We start from the raw sequence: 21373 nt of genomic DNA, 5'->3' as shown, positions 1-21373 counted from the left end.
CTCAACACGCTGACTTGCAATGAGTTGTGTGTGTTTGTCTTGACCTAGAGCTCCCTACAGGCAGGGCTCTTAGCTTATTCAGCTTTGGGTTCCCAACAATAAGCATCTACCAAATGAATGGACACGTGAAAAAAAATCCCACCACTGACTCCCCAGCTCAGAAGGACCCATACCCAGTTGGAGGCCCAAGTTCCCAAAGTAGGGCTTGTGGTCCATGGCGGGTGGAGGGCAGCAACCAAACAAATCCTGGTTTGGGGAGAGAATCTGAGAGCGTAAATGATGCTCTCCGCCTCCCGGGACTTCCAGTGCATTTGGGAGCCAGTGTTCCTGTCTAGAACATACCCTGCAATAGTTAGGAAAACTTTCACGGAGAAGTCAGGACTTGGCTGGGACTTGAAGAATGAGTTACAGTTGTGTTGGCAGAGATGGGACGAGGTCACCTGGGCAGGGAGATGGGGCAAAGGTGGGGGGTGGGGCAGGACCACGGGAGATGTGGAGCAGGACAAGGGGGTCAGCCAACTGCTTGGGGCAGAGCCGGGCATGGGTATGGAGGGAGACACGGTGAGTCCAGCTGCAGGGGCCTCTGCTGCCAGCTCCCCGGCCCGCAGGACATGGCTCAATGCCCATGGGCTTGCAGGAGCTCCTGCCGTACTCTTCCAGGCACTGCTTAACTGGTGTTACCAGGATTAGTGACCAAGGTGACAGAGTAAATCTTAGTGGAAAGATTAGCATTATTATTTGTAGGAAGAGTAATATTAATATATGCTTTGTTCTGTGGAAACTAGTGACCTAAAAGATGTTAATAATTAGTCTGTGAAAAAAAGTGGTTTTGAGACAAAGCTATTTTTGCACCCAGCTCTTGGAGATTTGCCACCTACGCTGGTGAATTAAAGCCTCTGTCCTAGAGTCAAGAAACCTGGTTCACTTTGCTTAGGACAGCCTTCCTCAAACGTGACAGGAAACTTTTTTTTTTTCCTTCCTTTTCTCTTTTTCCTGAATAGCTTCTCCACACCTCCCTCAGGAGCAGCATTCTGCAGGACACGGTTTGGGAAGTGTGCAGCTCTATAGTTTACGAAGCAGCTTCCCATTCGTTTCCTTACTTGATCCTTGGAACACGCAGGTACTGTTATCCTGATTTTACAGATGAGGAAACCGTGGCTCAAAGAGATTTGGTGACTTGACCAGGGTCACCCGATTAGCTAAGAGCAGAGTCAGGGTCAAAGCCAGGTCTCTGCATGATGCTGCATGGAACGTCGGGAGAGCTGGTCCCTGGAGAAGAGCAAAGACATGGCAAGAATCGAAGCCCACCAGGAGACATTTAGGCCAGGCTGCTGGGCTCTAATGGAGCCAGAATGGCCTGCCAGCGGGCAAGCCTGGCAGGAGAGGCTGTGGGTTGGGGCGAGAGTGGGTGACCGACACTGGGCGAGCCCAGCATGTTTGCAGATCACCCCAGGCTGAGGTCAGAATCGGGTGCTTAGCACAGAGCAGGGAGGAGCAAATCTTTCAGCTCATCATCAGTCCTGCTTGGTGTGTTTTCTCTGGGCTTCAGCCACATAGTCAGTAGGTCTCGGAGACCTTGGAGGGGAGACAAAAGAGATGGAAACAGGACCAGAAATGGAAGGATGTGAGTGTTGCCCTTGAGATGGGGAAGCAAAGAAGTGGCTTAGTCACTTCTACCAGGAGGCCTGGCTCCTGGGCAGGAGGATGATCTGGTCTCCACCTCTGGTGTGTACACCGCAAGAGGCAAAGGGGGCCTTGTGTGGACAGGAACTTCTGCGATGAATACCAAGCCCATTGCCACAGTGACATGGGAGGCCTGGTGCCTGGGGAAAGGGTGTGCTGATGCCTCTTCTGAACATCTCTGTCCAAGGAGGGATGGATCACTCTGACTGAGGAAGGGGTTGCTGTGCTGGGTAAAATGAGTCTAGAAGGAGGAGCAGGGTAGGGGAGAGTGACTTGGGAAGCACTAAGCATCATCCCAGAAGGTGACCAGGAGGTACCCTCACTGGTGGGCAGGCAGGGATGGAGAGCTGCAGAAGGGGTGGTAGTAGCTGGGTGAAGGGGAGAGGCAGGAGGGACTAGGGTGGGTGGAAAACTTTTGTAACATCGCCAAGGGTGGGCCGTGCCTGGCTCTCCGGTATCTGTGGAAGCAGGGACCCCTCTTTCCCGGCTCCTGCTCGCTGCTCATGCATGAGGGGAGCAGGTGTACAGAGAACCTCGGGAAATCTGGAGCTGCTCTGGCATCGCTCCTCCCCGTGTATCTACTGCTTGTGCTTCACTTTGCAGTCATTAGTGTCCATTAGTCATGGAAACCGGTTTCATTTCCTGAGGTAAGCCGAGCATGGCGGTGGGGCCAGATTCCACAGGCTGTCTGAATTCCCCCACTTGCTGACTGTAGACCCGGGAACCAGATTCAGTGAAGCTCAGCTAGGGGTGTCCTTCCCAGAGGACCTCTGGCTCCATTTCATGCAAGTCTGGGGAGCCATCTAGTTCAGCTCTGGGCTTTCCAGGGGCCACAGAATCCTCAGTAGCATTCGAGTGACTGTGCCACTCTTTAAGAACTCTATAGAAAAATATCCTTGCCTAGCGCAGGCCTTTCCAGATCCTTAGAAGCATTTTAGGTGTATGTCCATTATTCCCAATTCAAAAAGCCAACATCCCCACTATGTGCAATTCCTGACTATTAGCCTTAGAGACTTGAGAAGTTTTCCAAAGCAAATGGCTCTGGGAAACACCATCCGCTATTAGCAGCATGGAGACAGCACGCACAGCATCCTCCAATTTATTACTTATTACTGTTATTTTTTTAAAAAATTTATTTACTCATGAGAAGCACACAGAGAGTGGCAGAGACACAGGCAGAGGGAGAAGCAGATTCCCTGTGGGGAATCCGATGTGGGACTAGATCCCAGGACTCTAAGATCACACCCTGAGTCAAAGGCAGACGCTCAACCACTGAACTATCCAGGCATCCCAGCATCTTCCAATTTAAAGAGGATTGGGGATTACTTTATTCACTGATTTTATTCTTTGAAAAGCTTCTGCCTTCCTCTAAGCAAGCAGAAGACTCAACTTCAAGATGGGCAAAGCCTGACAGATACTCCCTGTTTGCCTGGATCCTTGGTCAGCCCATAAATCTCCCCTAAAATATAAATGTCAGACTCTTAGCCTGCACAGTGGAGCCTGAAAGGTGATCTGGGACCTCTTCAGACCTTATCTCCTCCAAAAAGCCCTTCCCATATCATCCTTGTCCCACACTCGGGGTGGGGGGGCGACACAGAGTAGAGTAGAGAGCGCTGGCTGCCCTCTTATCCTGGGACTGTCCCTTCCTGATTACATGATACTGTGTCAAGTCACTCTTTGAGACTTAGTCTTTTCATCTGTAAAACGGAGGTAAAAAGGCTGCCTTGAGGACTCCATGAGATGTCAGATGTTAGGTGCCTGATTGGAGATCCCAACATATAACGGGCCCCCAATAAAGGCGCCTCCAAGTCTTAGCACCTGTGTGCCATGGGCACGCATCAGGTACAGCTTGGCTGTTACCAACACAGTCTGTGGGATCTGCCCATTGATGCCATGAGCTTCTCGAAGGAGGGACTGAGTCTTACATTTCTCTGTATGCCTCCAAATGCTGAACTAGTGCAGAGCCACGGTCTACCTGACCTCCCAGTGCTTTTTCCAGAGATTGAGATTCTTCCAATGGTACCCAATAGCTCTTGGGAAAAATCCTGGGGTCTCAGGTCCTTCAGGGTCTCATCCTCACCTAATTGCCCACTTCTTCTAGGCGCTTGTGCACCATGAGGTTCTCTGGATTCACTCACTGGCTTCCCTGACTCCAAGCCTTTGTATAGCTAATCCTTGGCCTGCAAGCCCCTCTCCCAATCCCATCTTCGGCCCCACGTCCTCATCACCCAGCTGAATTTCTCACCTTTCCCATTCCGACTTAGATGCCCTTCCTTCAAGCAGTCTTCCTGTCCTTCCATGCCTCTTATGGGTGGCCCGTCATCTCTCCTAACTCATCACAGCACGGATCACACGTATCCTCCTCCTTTTTGACTAATCCATGAGCCTTGGGGACAAGGACTGGTTTGAAGTCACCTTCCATCCCCAGCCTAGTGCCTTGTCCAGCACACAGTGAACGCTCAATAAATATCTGTTGGAAAAGGAGTGAATGCACCTCTCTTGCTGCTACTGTATCTACAGCTGGTAAAGCGCTCTGGATTTAGGACCACTGGCAGCTGTTAGACCAGAGGGGCTTTTCATTTGGGGGAGTGTGCAGGCCAAGTGGTGAGATGGCTGACATCTGACCCACGCGGGGCCTAGAGCAGGGAGGCCCAGAGAAACAGGTAGACTGAGGCCTACCTAGTTCATGGGGTTTCCTTCCTGAGGAGTGGTCAGCTTGGGGCATGGGGCTTCCCTGATGGCTGGCACGAGACAAACACAAACAGGTTCAGCCAGAGTTCGGGAAATTTCCATCAAGACGGATGGGCTAAGGGCAGTTTCTGTCACTACCCCTTGTGGATGATGTTACAGGAAAGGACACTCCCGTTCCCTCTGGCATCCCTTCAGAGACAAGGCCTGGGCTTTGAGGGGTCTGGGGCTAACTCTGGGGGAAGGGCACATCTTTGGTATCTGTGATGGGGGAGTGAGGTAGTTCATGGAAACAGTTACGGGTCGCTCCAGATCCCTGGAGAAGGTGCATCCGAGAAGCTGAGCCACTGGGCCTGCCTTGTAAGTCACCAGAGGCGGCTGAGGGCTTGGGGATCAGCCGGCCGTGGTAGCGCTTGGACCTCAGCACGGACGTGGGCAGACGGCCCGAATGCTCGCTTCCTGTCTGGCTGATGCAATGCGTTCACTTACTGTACTGAAGTCATAAACACGAGCTTTCAGAGGAGCCAACGATTTCTGCTTCTGTCTTCATCTGATTACGAGATCAACAGATGACTTTGTTCTAAAGCACACAGAGAACTCCCTGATCTTACAGGCTGGGGCACGGGGCTGGCTTTCATGTGGCCACTCTGCTGGGCCCTGCCCACCTCTTTGCCTCTACCTGGCATGACAAGAGCAAGGGAGTGGTCACTGTGACCCACACGCACAACCAGATGGGGATGGGGGTCGGGGTGGGGGGACATGCTATCTCCACACAATCTCCAAAATGCCAGCTTTTTTTGTCTAGGTCCCATGTCAGGTTCCAATGCCCTCTTAGGTCCTCCCGGACAGCAGCCTCACCCTATCCCACACCCTCCCAGTGCCCAAGGCACTTCCTGGGTCATGCACAAGGCCCCTTCTAATAGGTCATATGGGTCACCGGCTCCTCTCAGATCCCTGAAGGTACCGCCTGCAAAGCAGGGGACACAGCAGAACATAATATCCATTTGCTGGAACCAATTTCTTTCACCGTAATAGTCAAACCCCAAATTCCTCCTGGCTTTGAAATGTCAATATTCTTGTTTCAGTTCCACTTTGCTCTTTTAAATACTTGAAAAGGAAAAGCAAGAATTCAAATAATTAGAATACTTGCTCACTATCCATTAGCCAAATCTTTGCACATGCATGTATATTCATTATACCACACATTCTAAATAACAGAGTACACGTGGGTATGTTTATACAGACATGCTCACATGTGAAGTAAAATGAAATAAAGACTATATAACTGCATAGGGTCTTGCCTGGCAAAAATGAGGGTTGGAACAGAACAGAACTTCAAGTTAGCTATCCTTTACCTAGAAATTTCTCCAAACATAATCCTCCATCCCTTTCTCCTCCTCTTAATTTTGTGAACCAAGAATTGGTCATACTCTCAGATTTTCTTTAAACAAATCAGGGCAAGATGTACAGAGTTCATCTGGCACTGAGCCGCCCTGACCTTTTTATTGATTGGTTGGTTGATTGAAAAGATTTTATTTATTTATGCACGACACAGAGAAGCAGAGATCTAGGCAGAAGGAGAAGCAGGCTCCCTGCAGAGGGAGAAGCAGGACCCTGGGATCACGACCTGAGCGAAAGGCAGATGCTTAACCATTGAGCCACCCAAGCACCCTGAAACAATACATTTCTGTTCTAAGGCACCCAGTCTCTGGTTCTTTCCAAGGGCAGCCCCAGGAAATGAATGCAAATGTCAATCTTCTGAAATGGATTTTTTAAAAAATCCAAATGTAATCCTTTACATTTAGCTTTGATTTCTTCTTATTTTGGTACATATTTCTGGCTTATAGAGATCACCATAAATAACGATTCTGTAATTTACTTCTCTGATCTCAGTCTGTAACCAAGAAAGTAGGGATAATAAATGTACCTAGCTTGCCGAGGGTTCTAAGAGAGCGTAACAGGGAAAGCTCACGTAAACTCTAAAGTACTATAAGAATATAACGTTAATTTAATTCTATCATCTATCTCCTCTGCTATATCCTTTGGCTCTGTGTCATCCCAAAACAAGACTGGCACACCCCCCATTACTCTGTTAAGGAGCGTATGACAATACCGTGTAAGGCAGGCTCAGGCTCGGAGCCCAGCCCTCTGACCTGCCCTCTCCAGAGAGCCCTCTTGCAAAGCTGAAAGGTCCACTAGCACCCTTGGAGGACACTGTTGTTAAATCCACTGTGAACTGACCAGCTACAGTCCCTTTTTCCATCTTGTCCAGGAGGATGATATCAGAGACTTTCAATGGCTTTGCTGGAATAAAGACACATAATGCCTGCCTCATTTCTCTGCTCTACTGGTCTAGAATGGAAGTTAATTGGCTCTGAGTGATTACCATTTCCCCCTCAAGTGTCGACAAGCTATCTTCTTATAAAAACTTCTAGATCTGGCTCTTACAGCATCTATCTCCAAGTATCCCAAATCCCCATATTCTATATTTTTGCACATGAGGGAGCTACATGCTGGATTTTTAGGAGCTTTACATAACAGTGATGCTGGCCCCACATCCGAGACTCAGTGCCACTGCTTGGCCATCTGGCTGGGGCATGGGTATAACCCAGACTGCCAAGTGAGCTTTATTAAATGTAATTCATTAATTTCCCTCCCTTGGATTCCAGTTCAGCTCTTAGTGGTTTCTGAGCTAGTCTCTGTACTTCTAAGAGTTTTCCTGTCTTTTCCCGTCGGGGAAAAGTTAGAGACAAAATAACAGCCTTGCTTTTTGTCACTGGTTAACACAGTGCTTTTTCATCCTGTCTGTGCACCAAAAACAAACAAAGTGCCCCTGAAAAAGGAAGCCTCGTGCACTGTGGGTGGGAATGCAAACTGGTGCAGCCACTGTGGAAGACAGCATGGAGGTTCCTCAAGAAGTTAAAAACAGAACCATTCTATGATCCAGGAATCACACTACTGGTATTTACCCAAAGATACACAAAAACACTAATTCAAAGCGGTACATGCACCCTGATGTTTACGGCAGCATTATTTACAATAGCCAAGATATAGAAGCAGCCCAATATCCATCGACTGATGAATAGATAAGGAAGGTATGGTGTATATATGTGATGGACTATTACTCAACCATAAAAAAGAACGCACTCTTGCCATTTGCAACAACATGGATGGAGCTAGAGAATATTATGTGAAATAAGTCAGAAAAAGACAAATACCATATGATTTTACTCATATGTGGAATTTAAGAAACCAAAGGGAAATAGAGACAGACAGAGAGAGAGAGAGAGACCGAGACCAAGAAACAGACTCTTAACTCCAGAGTATAAACTGATGGTGGCCAGAAGGGAGGTGGGTGGGGGGACAGGGGAAAGAGGGGGTGGGGATTGAGGAATGCACTTGTCATGATGAGCCCTGAATAATTAAAAAAAAAAACAAAAACTTAAAAACAATAAAAAAAAAAAAAAACCCCAAGACCCCTGGATCTTGCCCCACACCTCATGAACTGGACTCTCCAAGGGTGAGGCCCAGACCTCTGTCTTTTTTTTTTTTTTTTTTTTTAAAGCTTTGTAAGTGATTCTGACATGCAGCTTGGTTGAGTCCCTTTGTGTAAAGGAGCAGTGAATCCCTTTCTTCCTTCTTTTCCTTAGTTTCAGAGAGCCTTTTTGTGGTTTAAAAGCCTACTTAGGGGCCTATCATTGAGTTGTTCTGGATTTGGCTTCCTCTGCAGCTCATGCTACATACTGGCATTCCTTCTCAATTTCATGCCCTCCTTTCCTTATTTGGTATTAGCCTTTATGAATGGGGATACCCAAAGGCTCAGTGGAAGCCACACTGGTTTCCCCTGGTGTCAGCTCTGAAAGGCAGTGTAGTTCAGTGGGTTAGCGCATGTTCTCTGCGGCCAGCCGGCCTGGGTTCCATGCCTGATTCTGTCTGGCTCTGCAACCATGGGCAAATCCTGCCGTCTCTCTGTGCTTTAGTTTCACCACCTGTGAAATGGGGATGTTAGTAGTCCTCCCCCTATATTTGTTATAAGGAGTTCATGAAATAACACATGTAAATGGTGAGAGTAAATGAAGAGCGTTGCTTCCTCATCAAGATTTATCACAACTGTGTGGTTAGAACAAACAGCATTGTCTTTGGGATGCTCCTTGAGAGAGAGTTCTATTTGATCTCAGTTCACAGAATAGTCCCTGTTTCACCAGGGCACCTTGGGTGTGTTGTGTCCCTTGCTCTCAGACTCTAGAACTAAGTCTGCTCTCAAAAGCTAAGAGCCAAATGTGTGAGCTCCACCGCTTCCCCAAAGAACATTCCTGATTTTTTGTTTTTGTTTTTGCCTTCCTGCCCATTTTTCTTTCCTCATTTTCACAGATATTATATTTTAGAGTATGTACTTTATACCCTGGTGGGCCATCTTCAAACTTTCTAGAATAAAGATTAAAAAAAAAAAAAAGGATACAAATTTTATGTTTAGTGGTGCTGGCAGTGATGTCATAGCTTCTCCGTAATGAGCAGGGTGTGTGTGCGTGCCGAGGGAGCCTGGGGAGCATGGAGAGCTGCTAGAGACTGAGGCACAGGGGGACCTCATGCCTCACCCGTGATGCCATCTTCAAGAACAAGACCCAGGGTTTCTAGGCCTTCTGAATGTCCAGGAAATGCTCCAGATACATTTTCATTTAGATCTCCTAATTTCTCAATGTTTCAACTAATTCAGTTAAAAAAAAAAAAAAAAAAGGTAGCCTGGCTGAAAGGGTCACACAATCTCCAGCCTGTGACTTCTACTCTAGTCGAGTTGCTTCCACCTTTTAGGGGTAAAGAAAATCAAGACCCATTGCTTTTTAAGCACAAATGATTCAGTTCATGGCATTTAAAGATGGGGAGCCACTCGGTTTTTGGCCATTCACTGGTTCAAAGGAGAGAGCATCATGGGAACGTGGTGTTGCTGGCATGAGTTGCTGAGGAGCCACCCAAGCCTCAGGTGGTAGTCTCAAGTGCCCCCTCCCCTATAATCTGGTCGACTGCCTTTTGTCTAAACCACTTCCGAGGGAAAGTTGCTTTACTTCTGAGGCAGTCTGTATACACATATTTTTACAAAGGACCAAGTCCCTCAGACTACCAGGCCTTCTGAATGAACCTCCACAGCTGAGTTCTAACAAAGCAGCTGTTTGATGAAATCCAACAATTTCCACTCTCTCCTTGTCTGCTCATTATTGTTTGCTAGACTATAAAAATTATGCATTTTCACAAATTCCATTTGAAGAGTTACTTTGGGAACGCTTTTTTTTTTTTTTTTAAGATTTTATTTATTTATTCATGAGAGACACAGAGAGAGGCAGACACAGGCAGAGAGAGAAGCAGGCTCCATGCAGGGAGCCTGATGTGGGACTCGATCCCAGGACCCCGGGATCATGACCTGAGCCAAAGGCAGATGCTCAATCCCTGAGCCACCAAAGTCCCCAGACTTTGGAAACTCTTGCTAACTGACACCAACCTCCTCCCTCATACCCAGCAAACACTGCAGTGATCCCAGGAGTTCAGCCAGCTACAATTTGTCTATGAATGAGCAGTCAATAAGGGGTCTGCAGAACTGCCTCTCCAGGATTTCTATTACAGGGGAGGGTGGGTATCCCCAATATAAAGAAGTTGTTACCAAACTCTGTACACTTGTTATGGTGCTTTTTAAACAAAACTTCACAGAGACTACCCGAAAGTTGGGTTCATTTGTAAGGCAGTGCCAACTAGAAACCCATGGAACTTTAAAGGGAGAACCCAAGACACAATTCCCTGGCATTTCCTGCTAACACGGTCAAGTGGGGAACTTGTCAAGGTGATTTTCAAGTTGTTGTACCTCTTAATTCTACAGCTCAATTATTTTAAGTAAAACACTTCAAGCAAGCCTCTTAACCTGGGGGTCTTACTCCTAAAGCAGGAGTGGCAAATATTTTCCAAAGGGCCATATAGTAGATATGTGGGTTTCGTGAACCACAGGGTCTCTGTTACAAGCACTCCACTATGACGCTGTGGCTCAAGCAGCTGCAGACAAGACACAACTGCACCAGTGTGGCTGTGTTCCCAGTAAAGCTTTAGGTAGGAACGCTGACATTGAATTTCATGTAATGTTCATGTGTCATGAAACATTCTTCTTCAACCATATTAAGAGAAATGTAAAAACCACTCTTAGTCTGAGGACTGCACCAAAAGAGGCAGTGGGCTGGATTTAGCCTGGGGGCCAGCTGGCCAAGCCCTGTGCTAGGGACTGGAATTCAAGGCTCCTGTGAACCTTATAGAACACAATATAGGGTGTTGGGCTTATGGAAACATTTTTCTGGGAAGAGTTGACGGATTCTTGAAGAAGTCGTGATCTGATTGCTAAGACCACAGATTTGAAAGTTTCCCCTTGTGCAAAGCCTGAGTCTCTCTAAGGTCTGAGAACTCTGAGGAATCCACCTAGGGGAAGACACCCTGACAAGCATTCTCAGGACCTGAAATGTCCCCTTTTGTTTAAGTCCCTTAGACCATGGGAGTTCCCAACACGGGATGTTCCCTCTGGGGTGGTAAGTGTTCGGCAGAAAGGCTGAAGCGACCCTATGAAAATGATTGGGAAAAGTCCCTTGGACTCAGACTTTGGATCTGAGCCTCTTTCCAGAGGGTTCTTTTAAGACTAGGTGAAGTCATTTGTATCAAAGCTTTCTACAGACAGCACTTTTTCATTCCTTTTAGGGCAGGAGGTGTTTCTGTGCAGCTCCAAAGGGTGGCGCTTATTATACCTGCTCAAACCCTCCCAGCCCACCACCGTCCCAGGCCGGCCAAGGTTCACAGAGAAGTACACTTTGTGACTACCTGCCTCTAAAATTTGATAATCAATGTGCAATGCATACATTTCAGCCAAGAGTCATTCTGGGCCATGTGGTGAGGGACAAGTCCTCACCACCTGTGCGGGGCACACAGGTACTTGATGACATTCAGTGTGGAGTTTATAAATGGCCTGGAGGTGCCTCTAAGTGCCCTGTGAATCTTGGCTCCCCAGTGAGGCAGGGAGCACCCTCTACCACTAGCAGTGCCTGGCTCAGAACTGGGGACTCGCCAGCTTCAGGTTAATTCCGTGGACCTTGCTGAGTCCCCAGAGGATGGCAAGGAGCAACAGCTTTGCTCAGAAGGTGAGTCCGCCACCCCCTTGGATGGGAAATAAGAGTAAAAGAGGGTCCATTTCCCTCTCAAATGCTATAAAGGACTTCTGAAACCATCCCTGAGGCCACAAGGCCTCCATTCTGCTAAGGAGTCTGGTGCTGCTATGTGGGGAAGGAAACACCCCTTCCTGGGGAACCATCCTCAACCTAGGCTGGTCCCCCTCATACATCTGGGCTGCCCCGTGCCTCTTCCCTGGGACTCCTTAGAACTAGGGCGAAGTAGTGACATGCTGGGCATCTCTCTCTTGTGTTCCTAGCTTTGGCACTGGGCTCGGCACACCTCTTTCTGCATGTGGAAACGTCATAAAGCTCATGCATGGAGGCTCTTCCAGGTGCTGGGGACTGCACTCAATGCTTCACCCACCTGATTCACTCAAGCTCACCCCACCCTAGGGGGCAGGCTGTGCTGCCACAGCCCCCACGAGAGGGATCATGAAACAGCTTGCCCAAGGTGCAGCCAGGACTGAATTCAGATGTTCTGGCCCCAAGGCCAATGTCCCTGAAACGTACCTTCCTGCTGAGGACTCCAGCCCGGAGCCCAGCACAGGTACCCAGTTCAGTGGCTTCCACCTGTAGTCTTGTTGCTATGTTACAAACACCTGCATTCTTCCCTGTGTCCCTCACAGTCCAGGAGATCGCCATCCCCACTATACTTTTTTGGGTTCATTTCTTAGACATTAGGGTGATGAAGGGCATAGCCCTTCAAAATGTTCTATTATAACAAGCAGTAAGAAATACATTTTGTATATAACCTAGTGGACCATCCCCTCATCCCAGGGGGATTTTTCCCAGCAGTTCCGGGAAAGATTCAGCAAACTAGACCTTACCTGCATTGCATTCTGGGCTCTAGTCTGGTGTTCTGTTTATTCTGTTCTATTCTACTGACGCGACCCAACCCCACCTCACCCTACCCTATCTTATCTTATCCTATCCTATCCTATCCTATCCTGCATTAAAATAGTTTTCTTCACCTGATGTGTTAAATTGATTTTTACAACCCACTGCTGGAGAGACCCCAAAGTAGGGTAACAGGGTACCCAGTAGGGGTGTGGGGAACTGATAACACGTGGAGAACCCAGAATGGATATCCAGGAATAAACAGCCGAGGAGGAGACAGTGTCCTGCGTGCTGTGGCTCGCCCGAGGCCTGAGCGCCCCAGCTGGGCTCTGCACCGAGCCGGCCCCACGCAGGACGTGCAGCAGCAGGACCTGTGCCCGATCAGGAGCCCGGGTCTCTGGCTGAAAGTGGGCAAGCTCACTGTGGCAAAGCTGGCCCCGTCCACTTCTCACTATGGGGTCCTTTCTCACGTAGCATCTACTTCTCGAAGCAGTGTCACTGTTGACAGCTGTTGGGTTCAGCTCTTCTAGGGATACCTTTTGGTGCCCAGAGAAGCTTTCCAATATGGTCTTGGCACAAGCTCTGTTCCTCCACTCACCAATCCCACCCCCACCTTATTTATGAAAATGTTCTAGATAGAAATCAGTTCTCTTGGCTGGGATTTATTATTGCTCTGCCTGCTGGCTTTGAAACGGGGATTGTAAACACTCTAATATATGCCTCTCAAGTCAAGATGAGGTCACCTACCTCTCTTACCGTTCAACAATTTCAGGTTTCCTAATGCAGGATCTTATCACCCCCCAAGTTCCCAGGCAGACACTGGAATAGCTCTTGGGCCATAAAAGGTGAGGAGAGAATTTGGAGATGGAGCTGAGACAGAAATATTCTCTGGAAAAAAAACTGTCGATCCACAGAATTCATTCATTCGCTCACCCCACGCACATACACTGAATGCCTGCTGACTGCCAGGAGTTATGCTGAGGGCACAGCTGTGCACGAAACAGATAAAATCCCTCCCCTAACAAATTAACCAGAGCCGGCTAATTGTTGGTGTTGGGTGACGAATACACGGGGATTCTCTCTACTTCTGTAAGTGTTTGAAATTTTCCATGGTTAAAAAGTTAAAAATATAATTCCCAAGTCTCAAACACATGACGCTGAGTGAAAGAAGCCAGACACAAAAGAGCACATACTACAAGGCTCCATATATATATATTAAACTCTAGAAAAGCCAAACCTACTCTCCAGTGACAGAAAGCAGATCAGGGACTGCCTGGGGCAAAGGGCACCTGGGAACCATTTGGGGTAGAGATGTCCTATATATTCACCGCGCTGCTGGTAACACGGGTGCACCCATTTGTGAAAATGCATCACAACACACGCATTAAATGGGTGGATTTTATTCTATGTGAATTTTATTACAATAAAGTTGACTTCAAAGAAGCTCCAATCCCTGCCCTCATGGAGCTAGAAGACACTGTAGGCATTACATAAGTCCCACATTTTACAGGAAGGGAGCAGAGAAATTCAGGGACTTGCTCTGCATCTCACAGATACAGAGACCAGCACCCAGCCCTGTCCTCACTGCCTGTGGTACCAGGTGGGGGCTCAATTCTGGAATCTCATGTTTTGGAGCGACTGTATTCTGAATCATTTAGTGGAACACTCACATCCCAGGTGCCTGGGTACCTGGAGCCTGAATCTGCCCTGCCTCCCCAGGAGGACCACCAGTCCTGTGGTTTCCAAACACTGGTAGAGATGCCGGGAGGAGGGAGTCTGGCCCAAGCCCCAAGTCAAGGTCTGCTTTATTTCCCAAGTCATCACAGATGATAAGTCCCACCACAGGCTTATCTTCCCATCTCCCTACTTAAGGCAAGTATCGTATCTCACCGCCCCAGCCATTCTCGACCTTCTTCCACACCTAGCTGGGGCTCGCACACCTGAAATACTCCACTGACATTCAAGCTCTGCGCTCTAAGAAATGCCCTTTGGGGGTGGAGTAGGTCCCAGAGAAAAGCAGCCAGAATCACGTGGAGGGTCAGAGTGCTGAAGGCACATGAGCCAGGCCTCCTCACTCTGAAAAGACTGACGTTGAACTGTAATGATGGGTCACATACCTAATGTGTGTTTGTCAAATCCCAGAATTCTGGAATAATGTTTGAATGTCAAAGGTTAGGCCAAATCCAATTCTGTTACCATCTGCTGCCCCGGCACAAACAGTGGGGGTGTAAACAGGGCACCGATCCCCCCGTGGCAAAGCTGGGTTTCCAAGAGCTTCTTTTTTCCGTGACAGCCAGCTGTGCCCCTGGGGATTCAAAGTCCTGGACGTGGAGGCTGGTGTGCGTGGGGAACACGGTTGGCTTTCCGTGCAAGCTTCCCTTGATGCCTGTACCCTTCAAAGACCAAATGCTGGCCGGAGGCCTGGAGGCCTGAGGCCCTCCATGGGGAAGGCATGAGGTTCACTCCGCTGAGTGAACTCCTCATACCTTGGATGAGGTTCTAGCCTCTGGAACCTCGGATGCCCGGTATCCAGCCTCTGACTGCTGGCCCTCCGCTCCAGGCTGCCAGACCCTCGGTTACCCTCTTCTGCAAGAGAGGGGCAGGAGGGTGCTGCTCATGCAGCAATGTGGTCCCACCCAGGCAGGGCCGTCTATGAGATCACGGGTGGGCAGTGGCTCCCATGGTCCACAGAGGCCCTGCCTGCTGGCTTGTCTACAGGAGCTCTCTTCTGCATTCCATCTCTCCTTCCTCTTCTCTAACCCCAGGAGGCAAGCCTGAGAGACTCCGTCCCCAAGTCAAGTCCTGGATTTGACACTACACTGGTATTCCTCAAGGACTTCCTGCTGCCCGAACTCCTCAGGATGGTAACCTTAGGGTGATAGAGGGTTCTTTTTTTTTTTTAATGATTTTATTTATTTATCCATGAGAGACACAGAGAGATGCAGAGAGAGAGGCAGAGACACAGGCAGAGGGAGAAGCAGGCTCCATGCACCGGGAGCCTGACGTGGGATTCGATCCCGGGTCTCTAGGATCCCGCTCTGGACTGAAGGCGGCGCTAAAAGGCTGAGCCACCGGGGCTGCCCTGGGGGGTTCTTTACTTCCTATATGAGCCAGCCTCCTCTGCAGCTTCTCAGAGGGCAGAAAGTATGTGCTCTCCAAATTCCTGCTGAAAATTCTGAAAATTGCTGATTTGAACCCCGTCTTTTTTTTTTTTTTTTAAAGATTTTATTTATTTATTTGAGAGAGAAAGAGAGCTAGTAGAAACAGGGGGAGAGGCAGAGGGAGAGAGAAAGGGAGAAGCCGACTCTCTGCTGAGCAGGGAGCCCAATGTGGGGCTCAAATCCCAGGTCCCCTGGATCATGACCTGAGTCGGAGGCAGAGGCTTAACCGACTGAGCCACCCAGGCGCCCTGAACCCTGCCTTTCCCTCCTTTCCCCCAGCACCTCTTCCCTAAAGGTTGTCTCTCCCTAAACCTTTCTGGCTTTCTCTGCCAAGAGATCCAGCTCCTCTGGAGGACCTTCCCCCCTTCAAACAGACATAGCCTGCAGGTCCCACGCTCCCTGGTAGGTTGTGCGTTAGCTCAAGTGCTGATGGAGTGGGGAGGACATGAAGTTCAATATACACCAGTTTGATGAACCCATGACGGCAAATCCCAACCTAACAGCTGTGAAATCATAGATGAAAACTTCGGAGCTTATAGAAATGCCCAACCCAGCCCAGCCCAGGGCTCAAATTCCTCCCCTGAGGTGATAGGTGGGGGCACCAAACTGACGTGCAGGTCGGGCCACAGGAATGCTCCTGCAAACACGGTTCTCAGATGGAGAAATCTCTTCTGCAGAGTCAAAGATGCCCCACTGAGGCTGTGTAGCTTAGAAATACTTGGGAACCTGCTGTGTTCACAGGGCCATGGCGTCATCAGGCTGCCACCACTTTAGGGCTGGGCTGCAGGGTTGTGCTCAGCAACAGCCCCGCTGAGAAAGAAAGAAGGCAGAAGAAGTAAACTCATACAGTTCAAGGGGGCCAGACCCTTGGGGTTCCCCAAAGGCCATTAGAATGGCTGGGTCCATCTCTGCCTTGCTGTATCTCCGGGCTCCCGGTGCCCACCCCCTCATCTCAGAACAGGGGCAGGGCCAGAATTAAACACCAGAAGTCTCTGGGCAGAGGCTGGAAGGCGCTCTCTGCCAGGCCTCACCTGCTCTTCTTCCCTGCGATGGCAGCTTCCCTGACCACATGGTGTAATCCCCATGCGAACCCCTGGCCTCTCCAGGAGCTGTGCCCTGTCCGGCCCCTTGGCCTTAGAGCCCCGGGGTCTCCAGCACTATCAGCCTCAGCACTGTGGCAGCACCTGCTGTGCCCAAGGGCTGTGCTGACCACTCCGCACCATTTGCTTTGCCCTCCTCCCAGCCATTCAGCATAGGCGATATCACTATCCCCGCTCCCCGGATCAGCGGCCCGAGGCCCTGACTCTCCTGCAGCCTGGCCACATCTGATCCCACAGCCTGGCCTCCTGCAAGCCTTAGCTCTTGGTTGCTGGGATGAGGGGGGAAGCAGAGGCTTCGTCAGGCTGGGTGCGGGTGGAGAATGGAGAGGGGAGCTAACACTCCTAGAGATCTACATGTTTGGCTCATCCTGTTCATAATTCTATGAGTATTTTTCATCCCCATTTTATAGCTAAGGACGTGGGGCTCAAGGAGGCCAGAGGTCTGGGGGTAAAGTGACTCCCCAGGCCCACGTGGCTATCCTGCAACAGCAGGTTTATTCCAACCCAAGCCTCTCTGTGGTCAGAGCCGGTGCCCGTCCACTGTACCATGTCACTACCTAAGCCAACTGCCAGAAGCAGGCTCCTGGACACTTCCCATGCCCTCCAGGCCCAGACCGGTGTCCCGGCTCTTGGTGGGACCGTGCAGCCTCTGGGAGGCTAAGCTCTCTCACTCTGCCATGGACACAGTGCAGGGGGATGCCCTGACTGACGTCTATAGGAACCGGCCAGGCCCCGTTCCTGCTCTGCCAGGTGGAGGAGGAGGTCAGCCTGCAACGGTCACCTGGGGCTCCGTCTTCACGGCGCACACCATCAGGTGGTGCCTGGGGCAGGGGCCTCGCTTTGGGGGAAGGGGCGGCCCGTCCGGCAGGGCTCCTCCTCAGGCTCCTAGGTTGGTGAGGTTGTGAGGGTCTCCTGCCCACTTCCCGGTTTTCTCTCAGCACAGCCCGGTCATGCAGGAGCATGCAGGGAAGGCCTCCCTTGAGGGTCCCGCCATGCAGTGTGGATGGCTGGATGGAAACGGATCATGAGGTTGAAAGGGCCTCCATGTCACCGGGCCTGAGGGCTCACCTACCTGGAGAGACTCCCCATTCTGGAGGCCTTACCTTAAAGAGGGACACTCACACTGATGCAAACTTGAAAAAAGAGAACACGTACACAAAGAGAAGTTTACTTGGCCAGCATTTCCCTCATTGCCCTTGGCTTTCACTGAGGAGAGCTAGCTAGGTTCCTGGGGAGGCAGGGCTCTCCCTCCTCCACTGGCCTCCCCCACTTCCAGCGCTAGAGCCCTGGGAGCCATAATCTCTGAGCCTCATGTTTTTTGGCAGGAAAGGAGCATCACACAGGAGAGAGGCCCAGAGTGGGACAACACCTCCAAGACCCGCGTGGTCAGACGATGCTGCCCAACCTCACGGAACACATCACTCCGGCCCTCTCTGGTGCCCAAAGGTGAGCGCACCAGGAATGCAAAAGCGGATCGTGCTACATTTATTGACTACATGACGATGCCACCACCTTGGATCGACATCCCCAGTGGAACAGGCAGATGGATTCTATGCTTGGAGATTGTTCCTAGCATCAGAGGCCTCACCTCCAGCCTCACTGGCTTTTCCATTCCCTCCTGCCCCCCCACCTGCTGCCATGTGCCCTTGCTCTGAGGCAGGCCACCTCCAGAGACGGATGTGAACCCATCATGATACCAAGCCTTTGGTCTGGTGTTGACGGCTTGGGCAGAGTCAGTTGGATCCGTGGGTGGCTACATGGTGGACAAGAGGAGTATAAAAGGGAAAACGAGGGAGGGAGAGAATACAAGAACGCTGGCAGGATGAATGACAGGGAATCTCCACGCAGAAGCAGAGGCCACTGATCAATGTCCCGGGGTGGGGGTTAGTGCAAACGGGCGTAAATCTGCAGGCAGGCACCCCGGACTACTGACAGCTGGTGAGCCAGGGCAGGGTTAGACAGGGAGGCTCAGGCGCCAGGGAGCAGAAATCTCAGCTTAGCAAACATCTCAAGAAGGCAAAGGCCCGGAGGGGACAGGAGCCATCCGAGGTATGCGAGGGAACTGGACTAGAGGCCAGAGGCCAACTGCAAATCTGGACAGTCTGGTGGGGGAGCTCTTTGGAGGGGCAAGGCTTCCTACAGAGAGGATGGAAACCAGGCCCGGGAACTTGCCTTATCCTCAGCCCCTGTAGGGGTGATCGAGGGTGATCGAGGCACCCCTGCCTTTAGCTGGACCGGCCCCAGGCAGTGGGCAGGTTTGCTCTCCCACCGCAGGCTCTACTGTGCAGAAGCTTCATCCTAGTGGTGGCGGTGGCAAGAGTCGGAGCTCCAGAAAATGTGCCACTCTGTCTTGGCTCTTCTTAAGCTCTGGCCTGGATGACGTGACTTCACCCAGCCTCACGCCCAGTACCTCCCGTCAGACAAAACCAATTCCCTCCTGAATCAGACAAGCAGGACACGCCCCCAGGTCCTTAGATTCAGTGTGTCAAGTAAATTCAATGGGGTGGTCACTATCCAGCTGTTTCCTGAGGGGGACGGTGGCATTTTGGTGGTGATGTCAACGGGCATGGGTGGGGAGCAAGTGGAGCTAGCCCAAGACAAAGGAGCGCCAGAGCTCCCTCGGGGGCCCAGGTCTTTGACTGAATGCACTGGGGGCTTGGGGCATGAGATTATGGGGGTGTCTGTGCCTCTGGTTTCTCTGCCCTCCACCACCAAATTGCAAGGCTGCTGATGTTGCTCACATACTTGTCCTCTCCTTTCTCAAGGAGTCTGTCCCTAAGATGCAAGAACTGCACGCCGTCCCTGGCGACTTAGAAGGCACTATCCTGCCCACTTCTTCCCACGGTCAGGCTCCAGACCCACTTTCCTTCCTCCCTCCGTCAAAATCTTTCCTTTTAGCTCTCCTCAAAAGGCATCTCATGTGCCCTAAAGCTTCGGGACACCTTCAGCCCGAGGACAGCCTGTCTTGTGATGGAATCCCTGCCCTGTACACGGGGGACAACTTCTGTGGGACCTACTTCAGCCCCCCGTGTCTCTCCAGTGACCTCTTGTGGGAGCCCACCTATTTTGCCGGTGGGTACCTGGCCCTGCTTATGGAGCAGAGCCCTCTCCTCGGCTGTGATCTGAGCCAGGCGGGTACTCAGGGTTGATCCTGAGTTAATAAGAGGCGGGTAGTGGCTTCTACAAACCTCGTGTGAGTTCCACATGGGTCCGGAGAGGCTTTCAGTATGCTTGTCACTGTGGTGGGCTTTAATTCAACTTAAAATTCATTTCTGTTATATACGAGCCCACAGAGGACTCAGGGTGGTACCACCAACATTCTTCAGAAAAAAGCGTTCAGCCTAGGGCCTGACTCGGTACACCTTTCCAACCTGCTAATGAGATGTAGACTGTTCTTTTCTTTTCCATTTTGATACTTCTCCAGAGGGACATCTCTAGGAAATACATGTGACCAGATACCTAAATACTTGACCAGATACCTAAATAACTTGAACATTAAAGACCTGTAGCTGAGAACTCTGTAAGGGTCAACCAGTATTTAGCCTGAAATGTGACCAGAAAACATCTCTTCGCGCAATGTCAGTCTCCTTCCTTATCCTTCCTTCAGATGTTCTAACTCTCTCTTCCAAACGGAATTTAAACCAGCTGGATAAATGCCCTCCCCCCAACTCCCAGTAGCATCCAGGATTACTCTGGAGGTCTGTGGGGTCGAGTAGGAACATGCACAGAACATGTGCGAAGCAGGGATGAAATCAGTCTTTGGGAACGCTGACTCAGCTCGACATCCTTGGGAGAGCCTGGACGGCCCCTGCCCTTACCTTTTGCCATCCTCCCAGGTCACACCCCAGGAAGCCTGTCCTGAGCCCCTGAGAAAAGGCAGCAGGAAGAGTCCTGCCCTCTGGTCCCAGGTTGGGGGCTCGTGAGAGGCCCAAGGGAGGGAAGCACAGGAGGAGAAGGAGGAGAAGGAGTCCCCCCTGGCCCCCAGGTGAGATTGACTCCTCATGCAAGGATGTACTTCTACTGCTGAGACCCTCTCCCACCCCGGCCCACAGGAGCGCCTGCCTGCACAGCTGGCCCGCCATCCCTGCCTGTCCGGGCTGGGTGAGGCCTGCCCACCAGCAGACTGGGTCATGGGTTGGCCTCCTGAGTCACTCTCCCCTCTCTCCCCCTTCCTTTGTGTTTGGTTCCTTCTCCAACCCGCAGGCCCACAGAAACCTCACACTTGTTCCTCACGCCCTTCCCTCATTCTGGGGAAGCCAGATATAGCTCAAAGGGTCACTCTTGTTTGCCCTTTCACTTGGCTCTGCGTTCAGAGAGAGGGTGACACCCCATGTGAGGGTGACAATCCCTGGTACTGCTAGGCCTTTGGGAAGGGCTTCTGGAGACAGGAGTTTCATGAGGCCCCTGAAATCTCAGAGCTCTCTCCTCTGCTGGATTTGAGCAATGTTCTGCCATCGGTTCATCCCAAAGAGAGACTCTTCTCCATGAACCCATACTTTAAAACTTCTTTGGGCCTTTTATCATAAAGCTCTTCCCTAATTCTCTGCTTCTCAGCAGAGACTCCCTTGCCTGCCTCTGCCACACCCCACGCCCTGCTGACGGTCCCCGGGGCTTCCCTGTGTTCTGGCCCCACACACTGTGGGGGGGCTGCCCCCCCCCCCCGCCCCAGCCTGTCCAGCCTGCCCCAGCCCTCCGGGAGCCTAGCTGTGTGTTGTGT

General features: G+C 50.7%; 1 protein-coding gene across 2 annotated transcripts in view; it reads right to left on the bottom strand.

Annotated features, from left to right (window-relative positions):
- PRKCE (protein kinase C epsilon) overlaps window positions 1–21373 on the bottom strand; it is a 487576-nt gene that overhangs the window by 3826 nt on the left and 462377 nt on the right. Inside the window, exon 15 of one of the 2 annotated variants that reach the window (XM_038551202.1) lies at window positions 17760–17789. The exons of the other annotated variant lie outside the window; for it this stretch is intronic. Within the exon in view, the coding sequence (XP_038407130.1) occupies window positions 17775–17789 (15 nt within the window). The 3' untranslated portion in view covers window positions 17760–17774. Of the gene's footprint in view, window positions 1–17759; window positions 17790–21373 lie in introns of those variants that run through there. 2 annotated transcript variants of the gene reach the window in all.

This window comes from Canis lupus, chromosome 10 (genome assembly GCF_011100685.1).
Source record: "Canis lupus familiaris isolate Mischka breed German Shepherd chromosome 10, alternate assembly UU_Cfam_GSD_1.0, whole genome shotgun sequence".
Taxonomy (NCBI): domain Eukaryota; kingdom Metazoa; phylum Chordata; class Mammalia; order Carnivora; family Canidae; genus Canis; species Canis lupus.
The sequence above is the reverse complement of the archived record's forward strand: the minus strand, read 5'-3'. Positions and strand labels throughout refer to the sequence as shown.